This window comes from Halichoeres trimaculatus, unplaced genomic scaffold, assembly GCF_033239565.1.
Source record: "Halichoeres trimaculatus isolate MK-OKI-2021-1 unplaced genomic scaffold, fHalTri1.1 fHalTri1_scaffold_4, whole genome shotgun sequence".
Classification (NCBI taxonomy): Eukaryota; Metazoa; Chordata; class Actinopteri; order Labriformes; family Labridae; genus Halichoeres; species Halichoeres trimaculatus.
This window is the reverse complement of record NW_027437182.1, coordinates 31,789,009-31,815,818: the sequence shown is the minus strand read 5'-3', so window position 1 is coordinate 31,815,818 and position 26,810 is coordinate 31,789,009. Positions and strand designations below refer to the sequence as shown.

At 40.3% G+C, this 26,810-nt stretch overlaps 1 protein-coding gene across 1 annotated transcript; it reads right to left on the bottom strand.

Annotated features, from left to right (window-relative positions):
* Positions 1-1,230: 1,230 nt before the first annotated feature.
* Positions 1,231-23,045, bottom strand: hdlbpa (high density lipoprotein binding protein a). The gene is made up of 28 exons (XM_074668077.1): positions 22,941-23,045; positions 20,197-20,268; positions 16,809-16,926; positions 16,560-16,726; positions 11,205-11,420; positions 10,909-11,115; positions 10,601-10,816; positions 10,303-10,509; positions 10,087-10,194; positions 9,884-9,988; positions 7,738-7,816; positions 7,500-7,639; positions 7,298-7,402; positions 7,097-7,210; positions 6,926-7,012; positions 6,702-6,833; positions 6,394-6,612; positions 5,764-5,985; positions 5,452-5,670; positions 5,219-5,357; positions 4,979-5,130; positions 4,755-4,859; positions 4,534-4,668; positions 4,208-4,351; positions 3,839-4,018; positions 2,979-3,095; positions 2,755-2,895; positions 1,231-2,659 (listed from the first exon to the last, which is right to left on the bottom strand). The coding sequence occupies exons 3-28, from the start codon at positions 16,885-16,887 to the stop codon at positions 2,570-2,572; spliced, it is 3,825 nt and encodes a 1,274-aa protein (XP_074524178.1). The 5' UTR covers positions 16,888-16,926; positions 20,197-20,268; positions 22,941-23,045; the 3' UTR covers positions 1,231-2,569.
* Positions 23,046-26,810: the final 3,765 nt, after the last annotated feature.

The window sequence follows — 26,810 nt, the reverse complement described above, 5'->3', positions numbered from 1 at the left end:
TTAAGGAGCTTTAAAAGGTCTGTGTATTTTCAGGGGTGGCCACAGTTGATTTTGTGAAAATGACTACTTACTGACCATATTTACCCTGAAAGTAACATCTAAATGCTGTATTTGTTAACCATTTTTTTAGTGATTTCTGTTTAAGAAAAAAAATCGGTCATCCAGCGGGATCAAACATACTTACAGACCTCACCTGTCCCTCAGGTGTCTCGATACCAGATATGGTCAGTTTTCTGCTGTGTTACGTGCTGTGTAAACATGGACAAACTCTGCTTCTGACCGAGGAAAGTGTTCTCCATTGGGGGGTGGGCTATGTTTGTCTTGTTTGTCTTTTCTGCACAATTTCTTGTTGTGTCCTCAAACGTGTTTTTGAACTTTCACATTTTCCCATCATTATAAATTCATTCTTTTAAAGATGTCCGCTGTTAGAGTTGTTGAGTTTCTGCAGAATGTACAGAGCTTTAGCTTCATATAAGCAGTTTATGCACAGTCCAAATGTAGTTTAGTGAGAGGTTAGCTAGGTATACTTTGGTTTTGTTTATGACCTACATGATTAATTTCAGTGTCAAAGTTACTGCATTATTGACACATTGTAAGATGAAAACTGGGGGCTGTTTGAAAACTGCCTTTGGGCCATGATTGGCCCTGGGGTTTCACTTTGAACACGCCTGTTGTATGGTATAGCTCAGCTGTAATTGATAGACTGTAACAATCAGTTTTTAAAGGATATCACAGATAAATACAGATGACTATTACGTTCTCTTTAATGAAATAACCTCGCTGCAGTACCCTTACATTTTATCAAATTATCCCTTTAAGGTTTGGACTTGCTTTTTAACAAAAGCCTTCATCCACAGCAATGCTTGAAAATTTGGAAAACTGTGCTTTTAGTCAAAAGTCTTTGTGGGAATTACTGTCTCCTCTTTACTGCTGGTCTCTATTCAACTTAAAGCAAGAGTGGACTAATTAAGACATAATAAATGTACAATTATGGGCCAATTTTTAACTGATGATCTTTGATGCACAGTATATTCATACCTCCATAGGCTTGGTGCACCCACTCATCATTTAGACCTCTCCTCTGGCTCCACCTCCTGGTTAAAAAGTAAAAGACTACAAGACCAGCATTTTAAACCCTGGCAGCCACAGCTTTGCAAAGCACCTGATTCTCAAGTTTTAATCATTTCTGGCTCATCAAACGAACATGATTATTAAGGCACAGATGCAGAGTCACGAGATTTTCGATTTTTATTGACTTTTTGGACAATTTCTTTTCCAGTGTCATCCATAACCGTTCATTTCAATGGTATTTGCATATCTTTCATTCAATGCTAGGAGGATATAAACCAAGGTAGGCTGATGCTAGGTATTAAATTAGCAGCTAGCGAGCTAAATCTGCACTTCTCTTGCAAATAAAAGTAATACAATAACTGGGGGCAGTCATGAACCAGGAGCTTTTTAAAGAACAGTTAATACGCCGTCCGGCTGTCCATTAAAAATGCACCTAGACATCATCTCTACCTGGTTTGTATCTTTCTAGTTGTAAGGCTGATAAAAAGGGCCATTGCTATTTAACAGAACAATCTGCATAGCAACTGGAAGACAAAAGGACTGGACACTGACCCAATACAGAAGATGAGAAACACAGGACATCACTAGACAGATAGTTGGCACAAGATGGTCTGCTGTTTCGCTCACAAACACACAGTCATTATTTTTGTAGAGTGATTTACTTTTGAATGTCAAAAGAGTTCATTCGACAGTTAGTGTGAGGTTTGACACTTTGGAGCTCTAGGCCTAGTGTTGTAAGACGTTTAGTTTCGGCATGATCTCCAAGCATCTGGCAGTTTGAGTGTGTTGCCATTCAGCAGTGGCTGAAACCGCTTTCCCCCCCTTCATAAAGTATGCCAATTCATAAGGCTACAAGGTACGTGCCACTACTTGACCATATCCACAGAAGCACAGCTAAGCAAATGGAACGATGTGACAGAGGACGACCACTACAGAGTGCCTGAGGGCTAAAGACTGACGGTTTTCACTCAGCTACATGAGTAAAAGCAGGAGGGGGGCGGGGCACTGAAACAGCTGGTTCCTGGATGGTCAGGCTTCATGTTTGGACATGTCACCAGCAGTAATTCAATCCCTCTCCCCTCCCTGCGAAGGCAACTAAGATAAGGGCAGCTCGAAAAAAAACAGATGTCTGGCCACCTTTGAATTTGGTATAACAGTTCAAACCACGATAAAATGTCAGGTCTAATCAACACGTAAATGTCAGTCTTGTTCAGACTGGAGACTTAACCGCAACATCTGCCACATTTCCTTTTTTTTAAGCGCAGGACAGTTTCATTTGATGCAGATACAAAGCTCACAAGTCAATTACAGTATCTGAAAGCACTTTAGACTGATGAATCTGCAAGGGCAGACCAGGTTTAGTACACAGAGAAGGATGACGCTCTCAGAACTGAAGACTTTTGGGGTCAGCGGTCAGTCCAGGTCAGGAGGAGGAGAAGGGACAATGGAGGGGAAGATTGTGTTCGGTTCAGTTCAGGCCCATCTGTAGCAGCACGGCTTAGAAGCGCTTGGGTCCCCAGGGAGAGGACTTGGTTGCCACTGGGGCTCCAAAGCTGGGGAAGTCTTCAGAGCTGCTCATATCAGGGGCCTGAAGTAAAAAAATAAAAAAAAAGGATCAAGAAAGGAAGGTGTGACCAATTTTGTTTTCAAACAGTGTCAGGGGTTCAGGAAATAAAAACTCACCTTCTCAGTGCCAGTGGCCCAGGGAGCCTCCCTGACCACAAAGCCTTTGGATGGTCCACGATGTTCATCCATGGAGGCAGCACCACCCCCAGAGGGCCTCATGTAGGCCATCTTCGCCTCGTTCTCCACAACATCTGCCATCTGACAGAATAAAGACAAAATTAAAAACAATTCAAAAACTATGAAACCATCATAATTAACACACAAATGTTCAGAAATCGTACATATTCCTCCTCCAGGTTAAGCAGGTGGTCGATGGCTTCATCCACAAGCTCAGGGCGACCTGTGACGGTCACAAGGTTTGGGTCTGCAGCTCCACTCTGGGGAAACCTGAGGTCAACCTAAATGAGATGGATAACGAGCCTGATGAGAGATTACGTGACCTTAAAGTTTAATTCATGGTAAAAGAAAAGCCCTGATTGGCTCTCTCTGGTGTCCATGTGCACATTTTTAACCTGTATTTCAGAGCTGGGTTTAACTCTGCGTTTCACCTTCAACACCTCAGACATGTAAGAAAAGCCTGTTGCAAAGCCTTTTTCATGTCTAGCTGTAGCAACGAGAGATCTGATGGGATTACAATCAATGTCCCTTAAACCAGCCTCAGTGGGGAGCCAGCTACAGCCCAGACACACCAAACTGACATCAAAGAGCAGGGGACGATGAAGGCTGACAGCTGCGTCTGCTCACGTCTCCTGTGTCTGGGCCAAGGCGATGGACTTGATCACATCACAAGCTATAGCTGAGGCCGGCTACAGTGTACATTCTGCAACTGCATGAGTGGTTATGACTCTTCTTCACACAGACAGAAGACCGGGATAGAAAACAGAAGAAAAACGTAAACTCTTGGTCTGATAGGGAATCTGTCAAAACCTCAGAATGTGGGTCAGAAAAAAAGACTAAAGACTAAAAACTTTCTCAATGTCTGTCCTTCCAAGTTGAATCATTGTGCAAACAAAAGTGAAAAGACCTTCTCCTGCTGACTGAGTGCATGTCAGGATAAGAAAGTGCATGTGACAAGTACGCTGTGAGCTTCCTTCAGAGTGTCTCTCTGTATCCTAACGTCTCGTCCTCTCACTCGTCTCACCTTAAACTCATCCATGATCTTGCGGATGCCCTTGCCGCGGGCTCCGATGATGCGAGCATGGACCCTGCTGTCCAGGGTGATGTCCTCAGAGATCATCTCCTCCAGCTCATCCACGATATGCTGGATGGCATCTCGTGCTGCTATGGCTTTGTGCTCATACCCTGTAATAGTAATCTGATCCTGTGGATGAACAGAAGAGCAAAACTGAATTCCAGAGATAGCAGCATCTGTAATTTTCTGTTCTTCTTCTCTTGGAGGAATACCAGAGGAGGAGATTTAGCACCACCTGCTGTCCAGATGGAGTGTATGACATTTTACTTTGGAAATTTTGGGGAAAAGGGAATAAAAAGTTCTGGTAAAGTGCCGTACCTGGCTTTCATCAGTCTTCTCTGGGAACTGGATGTTCACATCATGCTCCGTGCGGATGTTTGTAATAATGGCACCCTTACGGCCAATGATTTTGGGATGATACTTGGGGTCCACAGTGATGGTCAGCTTAAAGCTCCTTAGTGCCTGAAAAGAGAAAGATGAAAACAGCAGAGTTTGATATCCTGCTCCTTTTTGGCTCAAACTGGAACTTAATGGAGGTTATCATAAGGGTGATGGGTTAAAATTGATCTGGATGTAACTTATGATATGAGTTTGAGAGGGCCTCTAAGCTCAAACTTTGAACATTTTACATCATCTTGACTTACCCGATCCTCCTGCTCGGCCTGCAGCTCCTTGACGCGCTCCAAGAGGCCCTCTTTGGCGCGGTCGAGGTGGTTGGCCAAGCCGGTGATGGCAATTTTATCGGACTGCTGGTCAGGAGCAGGCACTTGAATATTGACCTGAAGGAAAACGTCACATATGTGGTTAACAGCGCAAAATATATTGTGCCTCTCTTTTTACAGGACAAAATCTGTGCAACACTCACCTCAAATTCATCCATCATCTTACGAATTCCACTTCCTTTCTGTCCAATGATGTAGCGATGAAGCTCGAAAGGCACTTCCACCTCAATAGTGACAGGGACCAAGGCCTGAGGGGAGGAGACAGAGGATGGTTGAGGTGAAAGTGAAAAGGTGTTGTCGTATTCTCCTGACGCATTAGTTTAGCTGACTGTTAGTAGCTTTAGATAATAGAGTCAGAAGCTCCAACCTTCAATGCCTCCACTGCAGAGTCACAGCGCTCTTTGCGTCCAGAAATCACAATCACGTCACATTTTTTGGGTGCACTTGAATCAACAAGTTCCTTCACTTCTCCGTTGGCCTCTCCGTTCTCCTCAATCGGAGCCTCTGCAGGAGGGGCAGCTGAAAGAGAATCAGACAAAGAAATCAGGAAGAGTCGTTTTAAGGTCTGGAATTGTGAGCTCTCACACAAAGCTCTCACTGGTTTTACCTTGTGGATCCTCACGCTCTGGGAACTTGATCTGCACGTTGTGATCTCTGGTGATCTGCTGGATCCTGGAGCCCTTGGGACCCATGATGGAGCGGTGGAACTTCTGAGGGATCACACACTCAATGGTCACTTGAGCGTCCTGGAAAAGAATTAAAAACAAATTAAATGAGAATCAGGTGAGAGAGGAGGAATCTTAGAGAACATGTCAGCGAAACAGACCGATGACTACTCACCAAATCCTCAACAATCTCCTGCATGCGCTTTTTGGCTGCTTCCACGCACTCTTTGGCTCCTTTCAGGGTGACCTTATCACTCTGAGTACCTGTGCGAGGGAAGCTCACCATCACACCACCGTACTCGTCGGCAAGATCTCGGAGGACTTGACCACGACGAGCCACAAAGTAGCGGTGGTGCTTGGGATCAACGCTCATGGTGTCTTCCACCACGTTGTCCTGCAATCATAAAAGTTTGCTCTCTTAACATTCAAGACCAAAGACAAAAGCTCTTTTTTTACTGCCATGTTTAAAACTAATTCACAGCCTTACCAAGCTCTTGATGAGTTCCTCCAGCTCCTTCTGGGCCTCCCGCACTGCCTCCTCTGTGCCTATCACAGTGATGAGTTCCTGGTCTTTGTCATCTGCGGTGGGGAAGATGATCCTGGCCCCTGTGCTATCACGAACCTTACGGATGTTTCCGCCACCTTTCCCGATGAGGAACTTGTGGTACTCTGGCTTTGCACGCAGCTCTGCGGTGTGACTCTTGATTTGCTGAAAAGTAAACATAATGATTTCAGAAACAACACACGTATAACCAAACATTTTTCAAGCAGCAGATTCTCTTTAGAACTTCAAAGAGACAGAAAATCCCTCCGTGCTCACACACGTTTCAAAAGAACTTCATTTTAAGTTTTAATGGCTTTAATATGATTTAATCTTCTGGGAGGCAAAACAAATTTCAACCCTAATTTCAGCAGCTATGCACAAGACACCAGCTTGCAGTTTTACTCTGACAGCTGAAAGAAGTTCCCAGCATGTGGTAATGTACAACCACTGAGCCACAGAGGCAGCGCTTTGCCGTTTTTCACCCTCCCTCTATGTCCCCGTCAAACGGCTGCCAGTTTAGCGAGGTCAGCAGAAGTTCATTTTTGTTATTATTAATGACGTCTTCATACAAACCTTCTCCTCTGCCAAGGCAAGCAGCTGCTGCTTAGCTTTCTCCACCTCCTCTATGGGGCCTCGAATGGTGACCTTATCAATCCCTGAGCCCTCGGTGGGGAAGTGGATGTGCACTCCGCCACACTCCTCCATGATGGAGCGCACAAAACGACCCTTTGAACCAATCAGGGAGTTGTGCAGCTTTGAAGGGATGGAGACCTCCAGCTCTGCGATGTTTGCCTGCGTACACAGACAGTAACTCAGCATATGTACAAGATTTAAACTCACATGACGGTTTGCACCGAATAAAATATGCGTGCAGTGCTCACCAGCTCCTTTTGAATGGCCAAGATGCGGTTTCTTGCAGCCTCGCAGTTTGCCTTCTTTCCAGTGATGACAATCATCTCAGAGTTGCTGTTCTCAGCAGGCAGGTCGATTTTTGTGTTGGTTTCCTCACGAATCTAAGAAAAAGAAAAAACAAAAATCAAATCAAAACTGAGACAACCTGAAGGAGATTTTCAGGCATATAAATTCATTTTGAAATGTGCTTTACCTTCTTGATATTAGCACCCCCTTTTCCAATTATGTTTCTGTGGAACTGCTTGAAGATGGGGACTGAGACAGAAAAGCTGTTCTCCACCTGATAGGAAACAATCACTCAAAGTTAACACTGAAAAAAACACAATTAAGGCAGCTGAGAAACTATCTTTAAACCCTGATTTACCATTTCAGCCACTATCTTCTGCATGAACTTGGCACATTTCTCCACCTCAGTTCGTGGGCCCCTCAGTTGGACGATGTCACTTTTCTGTGCTGGGTCGGGGAAGTTGATAATGACCTGGAACAAACACCATGACACAGGTTATCAGACAAGATTAAACCAATGCAGTCCTGTATCAGCAAACAGAAACCGTGCTCTACAGACCTCTGGGAACTTGTCCCGCACTTCTTTGATCTTCTCCCCTTTTTGGCCGATGATGGCTCTGTGAAAACGCTGTTCAATGATCAGGTCCTTTGTACGCTCGTTCTCCTGCAGGAAGAGCAGAATTAATGACCACACACACACTTTGTTTCCTTTGTAGCATCCTGCAGCATCCTGCAGCTTGTAAACTCCAGGTCAAACTCACCATGCGTGACGCAAGCTCGAGCAGCTCCTTCTTGGCTTCCTGCACACCCTGGGGATCCCCCTCGATACGGATCAGGTTGCTCTTCTCGTTGTCAGGGGGGATGCGGACAGTCACCTTGTGCAGCTCTTTGATGCGGTTAACTGAAAATAAGACGGTGTGATTTAATAAAGCTGCAGATTCAGTTCTTTATGGGTGTATTTTAATAAAACAGTGTTTTAAATGTTGACATCACACTTACTGTTAACACCTCCTTTTCCAATCAGGTGTCTGTGGAATTTGGGGTCAACACTGATCTCTGTGTAGTCCATGCGGCTCACCTTTGGGAGTGAATACAGAACATTAATATTACTAAAGAAAGATTATGACACTGAAGCGTTTAAGTGTTCTTAAAGAGGTTGAGAGGTGGATCTGGACTGAACGACATCGCCACCTTCTGGCTCGGAGTCTCACCCACACTGTCGTGAAGATGTCACTCTTAACAAGATGCGTGTTTATTTTGGAAATGGAGATCAGATCTTCTTTTTAACACTACCTTTCTTAGTTCAAGAAAACTTTACCAGAAACAACGCCACAAAATATGGTATTTTTCAACAGTTAAATCACGCTGTTGTTTGAAACGTGAAAACAAGCAAACTTTGTAAGTTTGTGCTGTAGCTTAGTAGCCGGCGATATGTAACGCTACTCACAGTCCTGTGCTCCGAGACTTATCCAAGCAGATAGAGGTGGGAGAAAGAATCAAAATACAATATATCAGAGTTTTTTGTTAGACAATATCAAAAAAGGGATTTTTCAAAAAATAAATAAATAAATATATATATATATATATATATATATATATATATATATATATATATATATATATATATATATATATATATATATATATATATATATATATATATATATATATTTATATATATATATATATATATATTTTTTTTTTTTCCAATTTTAAATTCTTCATTTCAGTCTTTCTTTATAAACTGCATTAGAAAAAAAGTTACCACTTTTCTCCAGCAGAGGGTGAAGTGTTTCTCTCTAACCCACGTGATGTGCGTTTTATAGGGAAATATGGCTCCTGATATTGTATGTAGACATCATCATCATTTAACTTTTACACATGGTCTGGTGTTAAAAAAAACTGAAAAACACAAAAATCATTAATATCAAAGAATCGCAATTTAAACTGAATCAGCGCGCCAAAAATCGTAATAGAATTGAATCGCGAGAATAGCATATCGTCCCAGCCCTACAAGCAGAGCTAACGTAACCTCCAAGCGGCAACCTCCGGTCTGGGAATATGAGACAATGTGGAAGTGCTTAAATCTGCTGTTTCTGGAGTGTTTGCTTGAGGCTGGCTCTGAAAGTAGCGGAAGTCATATACACACCAAGCCAAGAGCCATTTTCAAAGCAGAAATTAACCTATTTACAGTCTGGTTCAAAAAACGTCTCCTGTCTGAGTCACTAATTTTACTACCGACACACACTGTACAGGGGGTGAACATTTTTCTAACTCGGCTGTTCAGAGGATACTAAGATCGCTAGCTCCCCCAATAAGAGGCACAGCTCAGGGTCATGTGACCGACAGGTGCCCTATAGCTGTACGCAAAGCCCTTGCCACTACCAATATGGCCGCTATAGCCGATGTGCTTCATTTTCTGTTTCAGTAACAGACGGGTGACGTCTGCGAGACTGCGTCCATGTTTTATACAGTCTATGGTAACCTCACTCTTCATTTTATTGATGGACTCTCAAGTTTGAACAGACCACTGCAGAATAACTGCTAACTGTGGGTTGGAATCAACATTATCACAAACAGATTAGTCTGTGTTTTAGCCTTTGGCTCAGACTCTATCACCCTGTTGCGCATTCTTCTGCTCTTTTATGGCTGTCCCAATCAAATACACTGATCGGTATCGGCGCCTGATATGGCTATTTTTGGAGGATCGGATAGCATCTGATTTCATTACGTGATCGGGACTGATCTAGTTTTCAAGTGTTTTCAGAACTGTCATGCTTTACAGCTGCTGTAAAACAAACCACGTTGCAAACTGTGTGGGACAACTTCTCTTTGGAAGCAATGATAGTAAAACAGCATCTTGTAACACTTGTAAAGTGAATTTTTCTCAAGGATGTACCAACAGGGCTCACTTTAATACAACAAATATGATTCATCGTTTACAACAATTTTTTTTCTGTCTGTCAGTTAGGCAGATCAATCAGGAAGTCCTCACAGCCCCTTTAAAGTTAATATCTCAGGTATTAGTGCACAGTTTACCACTGAATGGACTTTTATTGCTCTTATTATCACATTAACATGACAGTACAGCTGCCTCTCTCAGGCTTTAGGTGTTTTTAAAACAGAACTGTGACTGAGCACTCACCAGATCTGTAACAGTTGCTTCAATCTGGCTGTACACTATCTGCACGTCTTTGGTGGGACCCTCCAGGGTGATTCTGTCTTCTCCCTCGGTGAACTCGATGTGCACCTGTGCGCAAAACAAACAAAAACAAAAAGCAGTTACAAAGTGTAATCTTAAAATGAGCATTTAAGTGTTATGGAAAAGAAATTCATTGTTTAACTAACCTTGGGCATTTGTTGAGTTATCTTGGCCAAGTTTTGCCCCTTCTTGCCAATAATGAAACGATGAAGCCAAGAAGGAGCTGAGACCGAGGCAACGGTGTAGCTGTTTGCCTGCCAAGAGACACACGCTCTGTGAGTTACTCTGTCATCGCAGTAAAATTAAAAGGTGGCTGTTTGTGAAGAGTCACAGAAAGTTATTAAAAAAGAAACCCTCCTCACCTTGGCGTAAACTTCAGTGAGAGCCTGACCCAGACGGTCGGGCTCTCCACGAAGGATGACAGTTTCTGAGCTGCTGTCAGATGGTGGGATTTCAACTGAGACACCAGTCTTATCCAGGATCTCCTGCAGGGTGTTTCCCTTGGGGCCAATCACATACTTGTGCTGAGACTTCTTCACCTCCACTGCGATAGTGGTGGCATTTTTCTTCTGCAAAACAAATGGTTGATGAAAATCAGACATGAAAACCTGAGAGAAGTACGTCGAGTAATAAAGCTGATCACAGCTAGATTTATCGTACCTTGTCTTCAGAAATTTTCTTGATCATAGCCACAGCAAGGGCCACCTGCTCCTTCTCCCCAGTGATGACAATCTCTGTCTTGTTAACACTCGGAGGGGGGACGTTAATGCGGGCACCGGTCTCCTGCATCATTTCTCCTACCAGTTTGTTGTAGGCGCCAGTGATGAAGGGGTGGTACACTTTGTCGATGTTCACCCTCTCCACAGCACGTTTGTCCTTCAGGAGGAAGTGACAAAGGAAACATTTAGGATTCATATCTGCGACATCAGGGAGACTTCTTGGTGAAGCAGGTTGGTTCCTGAGGTTACCTGCTCAGCGGAGATCAACAGGATCTCGTGCTTGGCCTTCTCCAGGCCCTCCTTGGTGCCAGAGATCTTGATCTGGTTGCTGGGGTCGTCAGGTCGTGGGATCTGGATTTTCGTGGCGGTCTTGAGCTCCAGCTCCTGAAGCTTCTCCCCGTTCTTGCCTATGACGAAACGATGGTGCTCCTTGGGGATGGCAACAGTAGCTGAGGCCTGTAGAAGTTCAAACATTCAGTTAACACTACCATCATCAACTCATGACTCTGTTTACGTTTCGAATTATTAAAGATGGAGCTGCTGACCTGAGTCTGCAGTCGGGACACAATCTCCTTGCGGGCCTTCATCACAGCATCCAGTTTTCCAGACACCATGATGGACAGACCCTGATCTTTAGCCAAAGAGAGTTCCAGGTGGGCTCCGGTCTTGTGCATGATGTCCACACAGACCTTTGCTTGATCTCCTTCTCCAAACTGGTTCATGTCCTTGTACTTGCGCTCCTCTAGCGGCACATGGAAAACCTGGGTGATGAGGACAAACAAAATATGTCAAATGTGATCAACGTGTGGTATTCCTTTATAGAAAACAACACAGTAGGCAAACAGGGACCACACACACAAATAAAACATGGCTTGCATTTAAACTGTAAGGTAAAAATAGTTATTCTCTCTGATGAAATACAAAGGTGATGGGCAGTGAAAACTGCCAGGTTTAACTGTGAAGCAGTTTGATGACTGGACAGTCAAACGTATTTTATTTTTGGAATGAAGTTGTTTTGATTTCACAGAGGCAAAGTTTTAGGGCCGAGCTCTCCATTCACCTGGGAGAGTCACACCCAACCAAATATTAAGACTGCTATTCAAAAATAATCTGGCCATTTAAATGACAAAATGAAAACTTTAATGAGCGAAAGGAAACGCCTTATAGTTGCAATTATATTTGGGCATTTCATGATTGAACATCTTGGACAGGTGACCTCAGAGCTCTTCAAACCAGCAAAATAGATCTTATAACAGCTCTTCTCAAACTTAGACTTTGTGCTGAGAGCAACTTAATTTAATTTCTTTTATATAGTCTTTCAAATGAAAGACTTCAAAGGTTTGATATCCAAGTCTTGACTGAACTATTGTTCTGTAGACACTACAATAGAGCAAAAGTTATCCAATGGCCTCCATAAAGGCTTTAATACAGACATATCCAAAGTCCCTGAGGTCCATTTTTCTACAACCCCCAGCTATCATCATACAATGTGTTAATCATGTCACTAAAATGAAAAAAATGATTCATGTTCTTAATTATATGTTCATTTAGGCTTTCTGTCAAGGTCACAAACCAAACCAAAGTATGTCTAGTAAGGTCTCTCTAAATTACATCTGGACTGTGCATAGGCTGCTTGTATGAAGCTAAAGCTCTGTATATTCTGCAGAAACTCAACAACCCTTACAGCTGATGTCTTTACATTGATTAATTTATCATGATGAGAAAATGTGAGCATTCAAAAAACACATTAGAGGACACAAGACTGGGTCAACTAGGGATGGGTACCTTTCACATTTGAAACGATACGGTACCAATGCACGGTACCTGGTAATCAGTACCGGTACTCAAGGGTAACAATTTTCAGTACCTTTTTTGTGTTTATGTGGTTAAAAATATTTGTTTATTCGTATTAAAAATTGTTTGATAAAAAAATGTCAATTCTTCTAATTTAACACATTTATTCTTCAGTATATAACCTTATTATTCTATGTTCATGTCCAGCATGGAAAATCTCCTACTCTTCCACTCCCTCACAGTCACAAGGATGCATTTAGGTACCATAACATGGTACCTTTTGATTTTACGTAAATCGGTACCTGATACTTTTGACAGAATTCAGTCGGTACCTTTAAAAGTACCTAATTCAGTACCCATCCCGAGGGTAAACGTTATGAAATGGTGAAGAAAATAAATAAAAATAAGTACAGAATGAAGAGTAAGAAATATTTGGGTCTGAAAATGTTTTTTGCAGGTCAAAATTGCAGGGATGGGTACCTTTCATGTTTGAAATGATATAATATTGATGCCTGGTACCTGGCAATCGGTATTAGTAATCAACGGTACCAATTTCTGGTGCTTCTGTGTGTTTATGTAGTGATAAATATTAATCTGTTTTGAAATCTTACATTTTTTTCAATTTAATATATTTATTTCTCAACATATAAACTTGCTATGCCATGTTCATGTCCAGCATGGAAAATCACCTACTCTTCTACTCCCTCACAGAAACAAGAATGTGTTTAGGTACCATAACATGGGAATCAGTACTCGGTTCTGCAGACAGCATTCAATCAGTACCTGTAAAAGCAGCTAATTTAGTACTCATCCCTACAATAAAGTCTAAATACAAAAAAACAGCCCTGATAAAATCCAGATCCTGAGCCTGCCTTAAAAACATCCTTACACATTTTCTCCGTATCGCCCCCTAATGGAGAACATCTTCCTTGGACTGAAGCAGAGTTTGCTGATGTTTACACAGCACGTAACACTGCAGAAAACTGACCACTGATCATCTGGGATCAAGAGACACCTCAGAGACAGGTTTGATTTCATAAGACTGAAATTATGGTTCAAGGATGTTAAAGCACACATTCACTGTGAATAAATATATATACGATCCATACCTCAGAGGATGAACCTTTTGATGAACCTTAATCATATCATTACTACTTTTGAGAAACCAGCTCAACTGATTTTAATTTTGACTTCTTTTTGCAGGATAAGCCCTTTTCCCTTTTTCTCAGAGTTGTGTTGGCAGGTCAGCTTGCACTTTTTGAATATATATCTTAGCGTGTCTATTTTGGTAACCACGCATAATTCCCCATCACACCTCGGCCCACCTCCAACCTAAGCAGAGGTCTAATCAGCCAGATTAACTAAAAACACCTGTGAGGGGAGACGGGGCATTAGGCCCTAATCACCACCAAGGAGAAAACCATCTTAGACAGACAGACGCATCAGTTTCTCCACCAGCAGGGCTTCAGTTCACTGGAGTGGAATACATCAGACACACTACGTTTTATGTTTTTATGTGGTGCTGAAGTTTCTGTGAACATTTTGACTTCCTGCTCCTCTGTCACATCCCCCACCTTCATACACACTCCTGCTCTGTTTAATTATGAAGTGGTCAAACCTTTCTGGTGGTCCATATGATTTCAGCAATGATTTTACAGATCAAAGGGGCTTTTGAAATAATATTGTTTTCTGCCTACTGCTGTGATAATTGTGGTGAATGATGCAGAAGTCTGATGAAATCTGCACCCTGAGCACACTTTTTGGGAGTGTGCACAGAGTCTGCTGAAGGCCCCATGTGGGCTGGGTAAACAGTGGATTTGGACAGCCCACAGCACTCGCAGAAAACAAGTCTGCAGAGTCAGCAAGTCTGCAAGACCAGAGAAGCCCTGATATCAGGATGCAGCCTTTATTAAAACATGTGGAGAGAAGGTGCTTGGGAAATGGTGAAGGGCATGCTGGTACGTGTGTGTCTGTGTGTGTGTGATATCATTTACTGAAGTAGAAGAAAGTGTATGTGGAAGACAAATCTCATCATTTGTGTGGTAACTGGGGCTGCACAATTAATCAAATTTCAATTACGACTCTAGCCTTCCAACAATCAAAGATTGATGCTGACTACTGACGTCTAAACTGTGCTCTGCTGTTGAAACTGTTTAGAAATAAAGTATTACTCTATTCAATCCACATCAGGTCATCTATTATGTTCTCTGTGTGTATTATCCAACTGAAACAAACATTTGTTTGAACAACATTACTCTACCTTACTTGCTTTTCTTCATACACACACTCACACTTTTCCTCCACATGTTTTTGAGAGATCCTAAACACATCTGACATTTTAAAGCTTCACTCGTCATTCTTTTACAACAGCAGGTGAGCCACATGTTGGATAGGCGCGTTGATCGTGACAAAGTGCATCAAACCATCCAAAGTTTAAAGAGTGGAAAGTTTTCTGCAGCAAGGCCAGGCTGAGAGCGACAGGATCAGGTGTGTGTAAGTGAAGCAAAAAGGCTGGAGTGAGCACAAAAAGTGAAGTTTCTGCTTTAATGGGCATTAAGAAGATAAAGATTGACAAAAACAGTGGCCTGTAGTCTGTCATTTTATACAAAATAAAAACAAAGGATGCTCTGATTCAACATTTTAAGTCCTGATTTAAAAATAACTGGGCATTGGTCTGACTGACAATTCTGTTATGGCAAATTCAGGCTTTTCTAACTTTTTAAACCAAAATGAAAATAAATATATATTTAAATTTTTATTTGAGGGTATTATAAATGTGTAAACAAGGGGTGAGTAGATCTCCAACTCTAACATGAGTCACAGTCCAGCTATAAACCTCAGCAGTGGATAAGTGAGGAATTAGACTTGTACCTGTTGTAAGTCACCCTCAGTTGCTGGCAAAACAAACGTATAACACCTCCAAACTGCTGAAGTTACCTTAGCTCTGTCTGGCAACACATGCACAAAACCTATCAGCACTGATGACCAAGGTAGAGCATAGAACTGGGTTGAATAGATATGCACTTTGTTAACTTTTTGTGTCTATCAGATTGATTCCTGATACCACTGGATATCAATCTGATCAGACCTGTGCATTCTTAATAAAAACATGTGTGGTTATAAACCTAAGTTTTCCCGAGTCAAAACGTTAGGACCTAAAATAAGTGCACTATACTTTGATAAATGTGTTCCAGTTTAGATAATCAAGCTTTAAAACCACACCAACACCAAAATACACGAGGTGGAAGTCCTGGGTTTAGCTTTGCTGTGGGGAGATTGAATCAAAGTTGGTATCAAAGTAAAACTTTGATACTTTTTGGTATGATATTTGACCAAATGTGTGCGGGGCCAGTGTGAGCAGCCACGTTTACATGACCCAAATGTTCCGCTTGCATTCGGTTTATTTGCTCAAACAGAAAGAATTTAACCTTTGTATACACCTCATTCCGAAAGAAAAGTGCCAATCTGAATGGTCATTTAATCGGTTTCACAGGGGTGGAACATTCCTTTCCCCAAACCAATTGAGGTATCATGTATCCACTCAAACAGAAAGTTGTCAGGCTGCGTTCTTTCAGTGCATGCTCAGATATGACGTAAGACGCAACTAGAGACGTTCCTCAATTTCAAAAATGGCGGCGAGCAGTCAGCACTGGACTGCTGTAAAAAGTTTGTTTTTGATCCAAACTTTGAAAGAAATGAACATAATTTCAAGACTGGGCGGACGACAAACTCGTAATACGGAGTATTGCAACACCGTGATAAACAAACTGTCGTCCTTCAGCTTTGATAAATCTCATGATGTTTATGTTTTTGTGCGCACGCCCCGTTGACTATTCTGTTTGATTACAGCGGCGCATGTAGACCAGAGATTGGAATATTCCTTTCCATGTTTACTATTGTTTTCGGAAAAGTCATTCAGAAAGATTCCATTCAGAAAGACGAAAAACTCCTCATGTAACCGTGGCTATTGTAAAGGAGAAGGGGAGTAAAAAATATCTTCCATCAAATTTAGTAGATAATGGTGGTTTAGATGCTGCTTGAAATAACTGTGATTAGCATTCAGCCATAACCATGCAGCCCCAGCAGTATCTCTAACAGTATTCTACCTGGGTGATGATAGAAGACTTGAGTGGACGGATCTTGGTCCAGGCGTTGGCAGTTTCCTGGGTCCCCTCAGGTGAGGCCGCCTTCTCTGGCAGAGGTGGGAAAGCGTCCTTGTAGGTAGGAAGGGCATCCTCTTCCTCCCCAGGACCAGTTCCTGCTGCACCAGCAGCTAAAAACAGAAAATTATGGAGTCTCATGACATTGACATTTTTCTGATAAGGCGCATTTTTCCAAATAATTCAAGCACTTACCACCACTCTGCTCACTCTGCAAGAGCCCATTGCGGTGCTCATTGAAGCTTTCCTGCGTAAGTACAGCGACTGAGCTCATGGTTAAAATCCCACGTTAACACAGAGTCCGAGTGTGCCACTGAAAGGAAAGTTTACATTCATCAAACTCAAATAACAGTCCGTTAGGGCCATAAAAGCCATTTCCTTAATCATCACTGAAGAATCCTGAGGTCATATTTTCCACTGAAGGAAGAACAGTTTCGGGAATATCTGAGCATTTATCCTCGTCTTTCTTGTTTGTCTGTAGTTGAAAGGGCTGAGTCGGTAAAGGGTGATGTCACATACCAACATCGGCCAATCAGACTGAAGCCAAATGTAATTATAATGAAGGGTCACACTGCAAGCTTTGTTATTCAAATGTGACATGCTGAAACCAAACACACCCAATCAAACAAACCAGATGAGTTTTAAAGTGTTAAAGTTAACTTTGAGAACTCTGTGCAAAGTTATAGGCACAGGGTATATGCTAAAATCCTGAGGTTGATTTCAATACCTTTTTAAGACTTTTTCAAAAACCTTTAAAAAAGTTTTAAGATTTTATCGCAACTTTTAGTTGTTGTTGGCATCCACTTTTTAACAGTTGTAGTTTATATTTTTACAGAAATGATGTAAGCTCAGGAGGAATAAAGCTTGAAAGAACAAATGAAACTAAAGGCAGGTTTATCGACACTCCCACAACAAGAAACGGCAGTTATTCAAGGACAACTTGCTGAAGAAAATGAGAAATTATTTAATTATTTTTAAAATTTAGGACATGTGCCGGAGATTTCGGATTTGCTTTAATGTTGTATTTAATTTCTCTTTATGGAACTAGAAATGGCATTAATTTATAGCTGGTGTTTATACCGCTCACAATCCTTATTGTTGTACTTTATTGTAACTAGAGTCTTTTTGTATTTTTTTTAATTTATTCTTTTTTATTTTTGTATTTTTCTATTTACTCCATTGATTTCTGCTGTTAACACAACAATTTTCCAGTTTGGGATCAATACAGTAACTCCATTCTTTTCTATTCTATTCTATTTTAGAACTTTATCAGGTGAATGTTTAACATCCTAATCAGGGGACAGTTGCAAGGAGGAATATAAATATTCATGGATATTTTTTAGGTCAAAGCTTGAATACCTATGAAACTTAATATCTCATAAAACCACAATTAAGACTTTTTAATACTTTTTAAGGCCCTTAATTTTCCCAAAATTGATTTATCAACTTTTAATAATTTTTACCACCCTGAGGCACTTGTCTCGGATGTGTTAGCAAGTTTTAAATAGCTGTAAAGTAAAGTCTTTATATTTAGTGTACTCCACTGAATCCAAAGTACTGTTAGTTATTTGTTTTATCCTGATGAAAAAGATTATTTAATCAACACTCAGCTTAAATTTCACAGGGTTAGGAGTGGATTAATCAACTTCAGATAATAACCAGTTATTTATCATCCGTCACGTTTTGTTAGAGCAAACACAAGTGTCACAGACTCAATATTATTGTTGCTATAAATATGCAAATCACTACTGTTTAATGTCTTCTCCTTGTTAGAAACAAACATTCAACGTTTTATGCACCCACTTGTGAAAAAAGTTCAACCTTGGTAAAGTTGGCCCTTGTTTGTAAAAGGTGAAGAGTCACATGCTCAGGTACACAAGCTTATCATGGGTGGACTTTGTGATTTTAACCATTATCTAATCTAGCTTTATCCAAAGAAGCCATGTGTCTCAAAGGATAATCACACTTCTGGTCTCTACCTCGTCAGCACTGTGTTAATGTGTGCCGAGCCTGAGTGGTGAGTAAAAAGATAATACTTAACACCACAAAGAAAACAGAGGTGTAGGCTGTGCTGCTGCTACAGAACATTTTGTCTTTCTGGAAGAAACCAGTTTGACTTCTGCTCCACTGTCTTCATCCAGCGCTTTCCCTGAGCGTTTCTAAGTGGGTGTGCTCTGAGGTTAAGAGGATTTTTCTCCAGTGACCCCTCTGTATGTCCATGTTGGAGAGGATTAGAGCAAAAATCCACCAACATAAAACGTCGATGTCCTGTGTAGGATCTTAGAGCAGGAATAGATTCTTTCTGTGAAGGAAACACTGAACTAATTCTCTCACCTATGGCTTTTAAAAAGGAGACACAGCAGACATTGTAATGGCTGTGTTACATAAATCTGGAAGTGCTGAATAAATCAGTGAAACTCAATACATCAGGAGTCACTGCTCTGCTTTTCTGGCTGGCAGAGAAACCTAAATTCTGGCCAACGAGAGCTGAGGAATGTGGAGTGTTTTTCGGGTGGATTTTTGCCCCTAAGCACGCCTGAAATTCGTCTGAAAGATCTGACACAGAGCTGGATGAGACGCAGAGTTTTCCATACAGCAGACAATAGCAGGACATTCACACAGTTTCAGGGTGGCGGTGGTCAGTTGTAGAGGCTGTTCCCACCCCCTATACATTTCTGAGCACCCCTTCAGTGGCCTCTTCCTTGTCAGGCTTCATAACCTTAAGTCTGCCCTGCACTCATTACTGTTTGCAGACTGTGCTGCCAGCCCACATTCATCTGAACATTTGTAAGAGAAAACAGAACTGGGCACAGCAAGTCAAGAATTGTATTTTTAATCAGAAAATGAACAAGTTTGTTTCGAGCTGTAATTTTGGGAGTTGGCACGCCTCACTTCTCAGACATTTTTGTGTCACGAAGACGAACTAAATACCCACCCAAGTCAAACAAGACAAGGGAAAATAAAACCACACCAAGGCTAAACACGAGGCTGGATGTTTCCATTACTAAGGTTACTTCACAGGTTACAGTGCACATTTGAACCGTCACTCTTGTGCCAAAATAAATAGAGCCTGAGCTTTGGTTTTACAGTCTAATGACTCAGGGTTTTTCAAGTTTCAGTTTAAAAGTAGGCCAGAAAAGATCAAAGAATGGCCTCCTGCTGCATTTGTTGATTTGATAAGTGTCTTCAAGTATGTTCAATAAGTAAAAGAAGCACTTGGAAAAAACCTGATGATTCTGAAATCTGAGTTTATGAATCACCTGGTTTGAATGACCCAAAGGTGAAGTGTGACTATAGAGAAATGAATGTTTGATAGATTAAATAAGTGGTTCAAGATGATTTTTCCAAGTGAGCCTCGAACATCCTCCCTGTGGTGATAATCTTAATGCTAAAAACAAGATTGATTTGTAGTTAATGTCTAAAACCTCTCCACACAAAGTGCAACAGATTGTAACCACGCTTGGTTTATACACGACCAATTTACAAGCTGTGGTTTGTGTGTGCGTACAAAACTGTATGCTGCTAATTACTTAAGCTGGTATTAGTGTCACTGTCCACAATGCTAACAGTTGTCAGAACTTACCAGCTAAATGGTCAGTTACCAGATAATCCGTCCTGTAAAGATGCAAGTTCCCGTCAGCCTGCCAGCTTTTGCCTAGAGACAACAGAGAAACCAGTTAAATTAAAAGAAAAAAAAAACACACACACATGATTTAAGTTTCAGAAAGAGATCAGTAGAGCTGAAACAATTCCTTGAATGATTCGAGGTACCCGATTACAAAAATTACTCGAGTAATTTTTTCCGCCTCGAGGAATTGTTTGATTTTACAAAAGATCAAAGAGTGGTATTTAAAATAGAGCTGAAGCCATATTAAGAGAGTTTTCAGATCCCTCATGCTACCTTGTACACAAAATAGCAACTAACAACAAATGTAGCTTCTTCTCTGGAGTTTGGAGACTAATGGGTCATTCTACGAAACGGGTGCCATTTGGGTCCGCAACATTTGATGAGATGTACAAGGCACAAAAAATGTGTCAAAGTTGTCAAAAATTTTGGAGCTACCAAAGCAAGTGCTCTTATTGACATGCTGTATCAGAAAATTCTATTTCTTAAAGATTAAAATTATCATTTGAAAAATAACTGCTCTTTAACTAAGCAAAAATATTTTTTATCCGATTACTCGATTAATCGATGGGATTTTCAGAAGAATACTCGAATACTAAAATATGCGATAGCTGCAGCCCCAGAGATTAGTGCTTTGAACTGTAAGAGGATAACTTCAAAAACTTCTTCTGAAATCAGTTTGTGTTTAGGCATCAGATCATTCTCTGTTACACTTAAATACTCTGTGACATAATTTGGAAGCTGGAAAATTTTCCTTCACAGTAATTGTAGATTCAGCCACCGCATAAAAAAGTACAATAAAATCACTGTCCTGGACGAAACAGATACCATTCAAAAAAGATTATGCAAAGAAACACAGTACTGAAAGTCCAGAAAAGGTGCCACGGGAGCTCAGTTACCCTTGACAAACATCTGGTTTCAATAACTGCACCCTGCCTGGTTGAAAGGCAGAGGGACAGAGCTGGCGATTGATGAAGCTGCTGTGAGTGAACCAGGTAATACACTCCCTTACTGCCTTATGCATGAGCTGGCCAAACTACGCAGTGTATGTTCTTTATTTAAAGGGTGTGATTATTAACAAATGTATGATAGGTCATGAAGTATCATTATAAAAACTTACTTTTTCAGCTGTGTCATCTATTTACTCTAGCATCATGATAGATTAATTAAGTGTGCATAGGCTCCAATGAGAGCATTTACCAGATTAGATAACTCAATATGTGTACATGTAATCAATTTAGTAAACAAAAATTTTTGTCTTTATAGTGGTGTTAGCATAGGAAAATCTTTATTACTGCAACTAAAGATAAGGTGCATGTCCAGACTCTTAACTGGGGACCCAAAGTGGGACACTGGTTGAGTTAGGGATGGAATGAAGTGTGTGTGAAGCTGTTCTGATGGTCTTATGTTTCAGGGGTCAATCGAGCCAATATAGATGTTAAGTTAATCATACAATTTAAGGTTTAAAAAGTATGAAATACGACACAATTAAATGCAAGGACTGTTGCCAAAGCATTTTTTAACAAAATTCTTATATATGAGTCCTGCCTCTTACATTGAAAATAGCCAGTCATAGTTCAGGTTTTCCTAGTAACACAAGGGGTGGCCAATCAGATTCCAAGGGGACTCATGGCACCCATGTGGACGCGCCCCTGCTAATGACGGTAACCCCTGTCTGCAGAAGCAGCAGCAGCAGGCAGTTAATGCAAAGAAACTCCATTGCTTATTATAAACGTGTGAATTACACAACAGTGATGCTGGAGTTGTTTTGCCCAAACTACCACGTCATTGATTCATCTGTGCGTTAAACTGGTGACTAATACCTGCATTCCTGTCACGAGCTTCAACCACAGAACATCACACCTTAAGCCATGTAGTCAAATTAGCATCATTTTGTAGCGGTTTATTATCAAATCTACGAGGCCATTAATTAAGCCACATCAACACTAGCAGTCGCATGAGCTAACGTTACGACCAAATCCCAGATTAAGGGTTTAAAACGCTGCTGAGTGTGAGTGCTAGCTGAAACGATATCAAGTTAACTAGCTGACAGTTAACAGCGACACATTACAGTTCGACCTAGCTGGCTAACGGTGTTCAACCACTAAAACGCACAAAAATCTATTCAAACTATCATTTAAATGGGAGAGAAACGCAAGGAAGGGTTGTCTTTCCTTTCTGTGGGCGTATTACGTTTAATATGTGAATAACCTGTCTGGGATCTAAACCCGCAGATTGTTAGCAAACTCGCTAAAAACTTTGACGACTGTGACACGTAGCTCCTCAGCTAACGTGTAGCTTCGCTCACACACACTCACAGAACTTCAGCTAATTACTCTAAGCTGACAGAAGATCGGATATGGGAGCCATAAACCATCTCCCCCACACTCGTAAACTGACGCCATGTCAATTTTAATGAAATTATCCAACGGTAGCAGGGTCGTAAAAAGTGCCATATGTAGCCCGAGCTAGCGAGCTCATGTTAGCATACAGTTTGTTCTAGCAGCTCGCTAAGTCCACGTAGGCATACAGCTGAGCAGGGGAGAGCTGACACGGAGGCCAGAACATACTGTAACTTAACATTCAAGGTTTAACACCAATCTGCCTTTACAACAAGTATCACCCTGTCGGTCATATGAATGACACAGGTAAAACGAAAAGCTAGAATAGTTAAATTCAGCAGAAAACTGTGAGGTACTTACTTATTTTATGTACTCGTCTGCCCTGAAGGTGCAGAAGCTGAGATGAAATTCCACTGGCGAGAAGGTGGGATTGAAGCCTGACGGATATATACCAGAGCCGCCCACCAATCATATCCTCCAACGTCACGTCAGAGAGTCCGGTTACAAATAACTTCTTTTCATTTACAGCAGGGACACACACTCGTGTAACTTCTGAACTCCGATAGCGTGTATGCAAAACATGTAAGAAGAATTATGTTTCACTCTTCATTCTCTTAAGCCCGCTGAATCACCCACAAAGAAATGCAAACATGCAAACCGTATGATATTGGGTGTGCATGAAAGCCCTTGAAAAACTAGAACCAAAACATGTTATTCATGTAAATTTGTCTTCTTGTTTTGGCATGGAAAATTGGTTATTGTATCTTCTCAGTCATAAAAATGATTATTTGCTCCTGATTAAGGAGTAGATTTATGCTAATCTAGAAATCAAAAAGATGGGCTGGGTGTTGAGCAATGAAGCAAGGAGTTTGTGGTCATAGAATTAATAGGAAAGATTTATAGCAAGTAAGTATGACAGTAAACTTTACTTATACACCACTTTATACAGAACAATGGACAAAAACATACAAAGGATAGTTGATACAGAACAATATCTATTAAACAGTCAATTAATATGATGAAAGTCAATTAATAATGCTTATGTACTGCATTTCTCCATACCTTACAGTTTTTGGCATTGTGTGCAAAACAAATAGAGGAATAAGGTACTGAAGGACATAATTTTGCATGTAAGAATTATTAATTTAAGTTAGTGATTAAGCTGCCCTTTCCAACATGGGTAAAAGGTGAATTAAGTTTGCCTTATTTGACACAGAAGTGCTCATACTTATCACGTCGAACTGTTTTTTGTTTTTTTTTTGTTAATCATACTTATTTTAATCATCTCTGTAGAGCTCTTTTTGATCTTATAGGGGCTGCAGAGAAAATTTTACATTCAAACTGCCATGACATGCCATAAGAATACATTTTAACAATGGATTAGTTTCAATACCAAACCAAGCTTATCAACTATAGCCCATAGTAATAAGTATAACTCATATCTGTGTGTATATTGTGCTGTTGCAAAACTGTAGGTTTAAGTCAAAATAATCTGAAAGTATTAAAAAAAAAAAGAAAAAACCAACCAAGAATAAAATACGATAAAATATATGGATGCATTTCAGTACATTAGGCTTTCGTAGCTTTAGCATTTTTATCTTGAAGCAATCAAGTTTATCCTTGCCTTATTCTCAGCGACAAATTCAAGCGAGATTAGATAAAGCATGGACCATGCAATCCATTACTAGATAAGGTCTACACACAGGCGTGCAGTTGTTGTCACATGCCAAACAATCCTACAACTTTCTTCAAGATCGTTACAGGCATGTGCAGCAACATTTCTACCCAAACCAGTTCAGCAAGGCCACATTCTGAAGTTTTAGTCATACCAGAACTACTCATAATGATTATAAAAAGAATTTCATACACAAGGCAGAGAAGATCATATTTTACTGTTATTTAGTGATAACATGATTAAAGTCAATAGATGCACCACTGAGTGACCTCTACGCATACAAAGAGAGGTTAAAGGGCGTTCACTCTGATCAGAGACTTTAAGGAAATCTCTTTTACTTGATGCATGAACAGTGTTATTTCAAGCCTAAAAACATTAGTAACTCATGCTTAACAGTTAATATTGACTACATGAAGGTAATCTTGTAATATCTAATGTGGTTTGGAAAAGCAGATTGAAGCGCATGACTGAAATGTACGGAGATTAAGAATTTTGTGAACACAGATGTAATTCAATGTACGTATTTTCTTTTACTTTAAGTGCAAACATGTAATTTAACTTTCCATATTGTGACCAAATTTTGTTTATGTTTTTTCTTGAGCATAAAGAAATGTTTATAACATTGTCAAGAAAAATTTAAAACTTTAACCCGTGATGCATGGACTGAGGCTGGGGTGAACTAACTTAAATCGCATCTTCCTTTTTAAATTTCCACAATTAGAGAAGGCTTAAAAAAGTCTGACAGATATAAATTTTAAAACCCCTGCAGACATTAGATGCAGTATTTTTTTTTTTTTTTTCAAACATTGGTGATACATATGACCTTTAGCAGAGAGAAATGTTCTTTCAAGTCATGCAATAAAAAAATTAAAAAAAATTAAAAAAAAAATCAGCAAGCCAAGGGGCTCTGAAATCAACACAAACCCAAAGTTCATCACAGAAGCTCTGTGACCCTCAAAACAATAAATAAGAAACAGATTGAAGTCAAGAATGCTCCCAAAACTTTGATTGGTTCTTGTTTTGGGGAATGAATTATAATGTGTTTAGAAATGTGTTATGAAAATGACTGAAATACTGTAGCTAGTTTGATCAACACCCTAATGGACTAAGAACAAGTGTACAGACCCATTGATTGATTGCAGCGTTCTCAGACTATTGTGTTTCTTGACTTACTGTCACTTGTGTAAGTGATAGCAGAGAAAGGTAATTTAGGTAGGTCTGAAAAAGCCACATCCATAAAAATTGTATATGATTTACATAGTACTTTTTAAGACTGCTCTGCAGTAACATCTTGTTTATAAAGTATTTTATATTAAATTCACATCTGTTGTACCTTTAAGATTGTGCACAAATTGTATTTTTTATATCTAGTCATTGCCATTTACCCTATGTATAAATACACTTATGGAAGTCTGCCTTTAAAATACTGGAAAGCAGCTCTTTTTGAAACTGCTTCTCTTGTCCCCCTGACAACAGCGACAGCAGGTATTCAGAATCTGACTCATGGAAGACAGTAGGGGATCTCCCAGAAAAGGTCTGGTTGTGAGAAATAATATTTTTCTGTAGCTGCTGAAGGTCAAAGGAGGCAGCAGAACAATGACACTGCTGAAGGAAGGTGAACAAGTTCAACAGCAAGCTAAAAACACTCTACATCTTTAAGCCTATAACCATTCCTCATTAAATATTGATTTTCAGAGGCAAACAACCGAAGTCATCATGAAGATTTAGTGAATGTGGTTTCACTTCTTTGTTCAGCCAAAAAACTGAACTTTGTGTTCCCTTTTTTATGAAGTTAGAGCAAATAATATTTCTGATTCCCTGAAACCCACTTTCTTCAGTGTCTTCTTTTAACCCCAGCACGACTGAATACTACATTATTGTTAGTGACTGTGCACACTCTTGATGTTTTGACAAAAACACCTAGGTGAGATGAACCTCATTTCATGTGGGTCATGTGAATGAGTCTGGGCCCTTGAGAAGGTAGTGTTCACAGATCTACAGACAGCAAACACAGAGAAGTCAATCAATCCAGACTCCTGGCACCAATTTTCTGTTTGGGTACCATTTATACTTACAAAGAAAAGAAAAAAAAATATGTTGAATTAAATTACATTTTTGTGGACTATTGTCTTGGCACTTTAGTCCAATATTTTAAGGACTTTTCAGTACTCCAATCTTCTTATTTTAACCATGCATTCCAGGCCAATATCAACTTACTCAATATCAATGACAAAGATATCCTTAAATGACTCTTACACTGTCTAGACACAGAGTTGATGTGTGCCTCAAGGCAGCAGTTGGTCAGTGCTCGTCTGTTACAGATATCCAAAACAAGATTGTTGTATACCAGAGATACTTGTTTGGTATGTTTTGTACCAATAGTAAAAATAGAATTTGTGATTGTGTATTTCAACAACCTGAAAAGATAAATCAAAAAGGAGGATCAATTTGCAGTTCTGTGAGACCCAGGCAACTATCCTCAGGAACTCTGCCTGTCATGACAGTGACAGTGTTGGGACTAAAATAATATGTTAACACACATAATTACATAATGA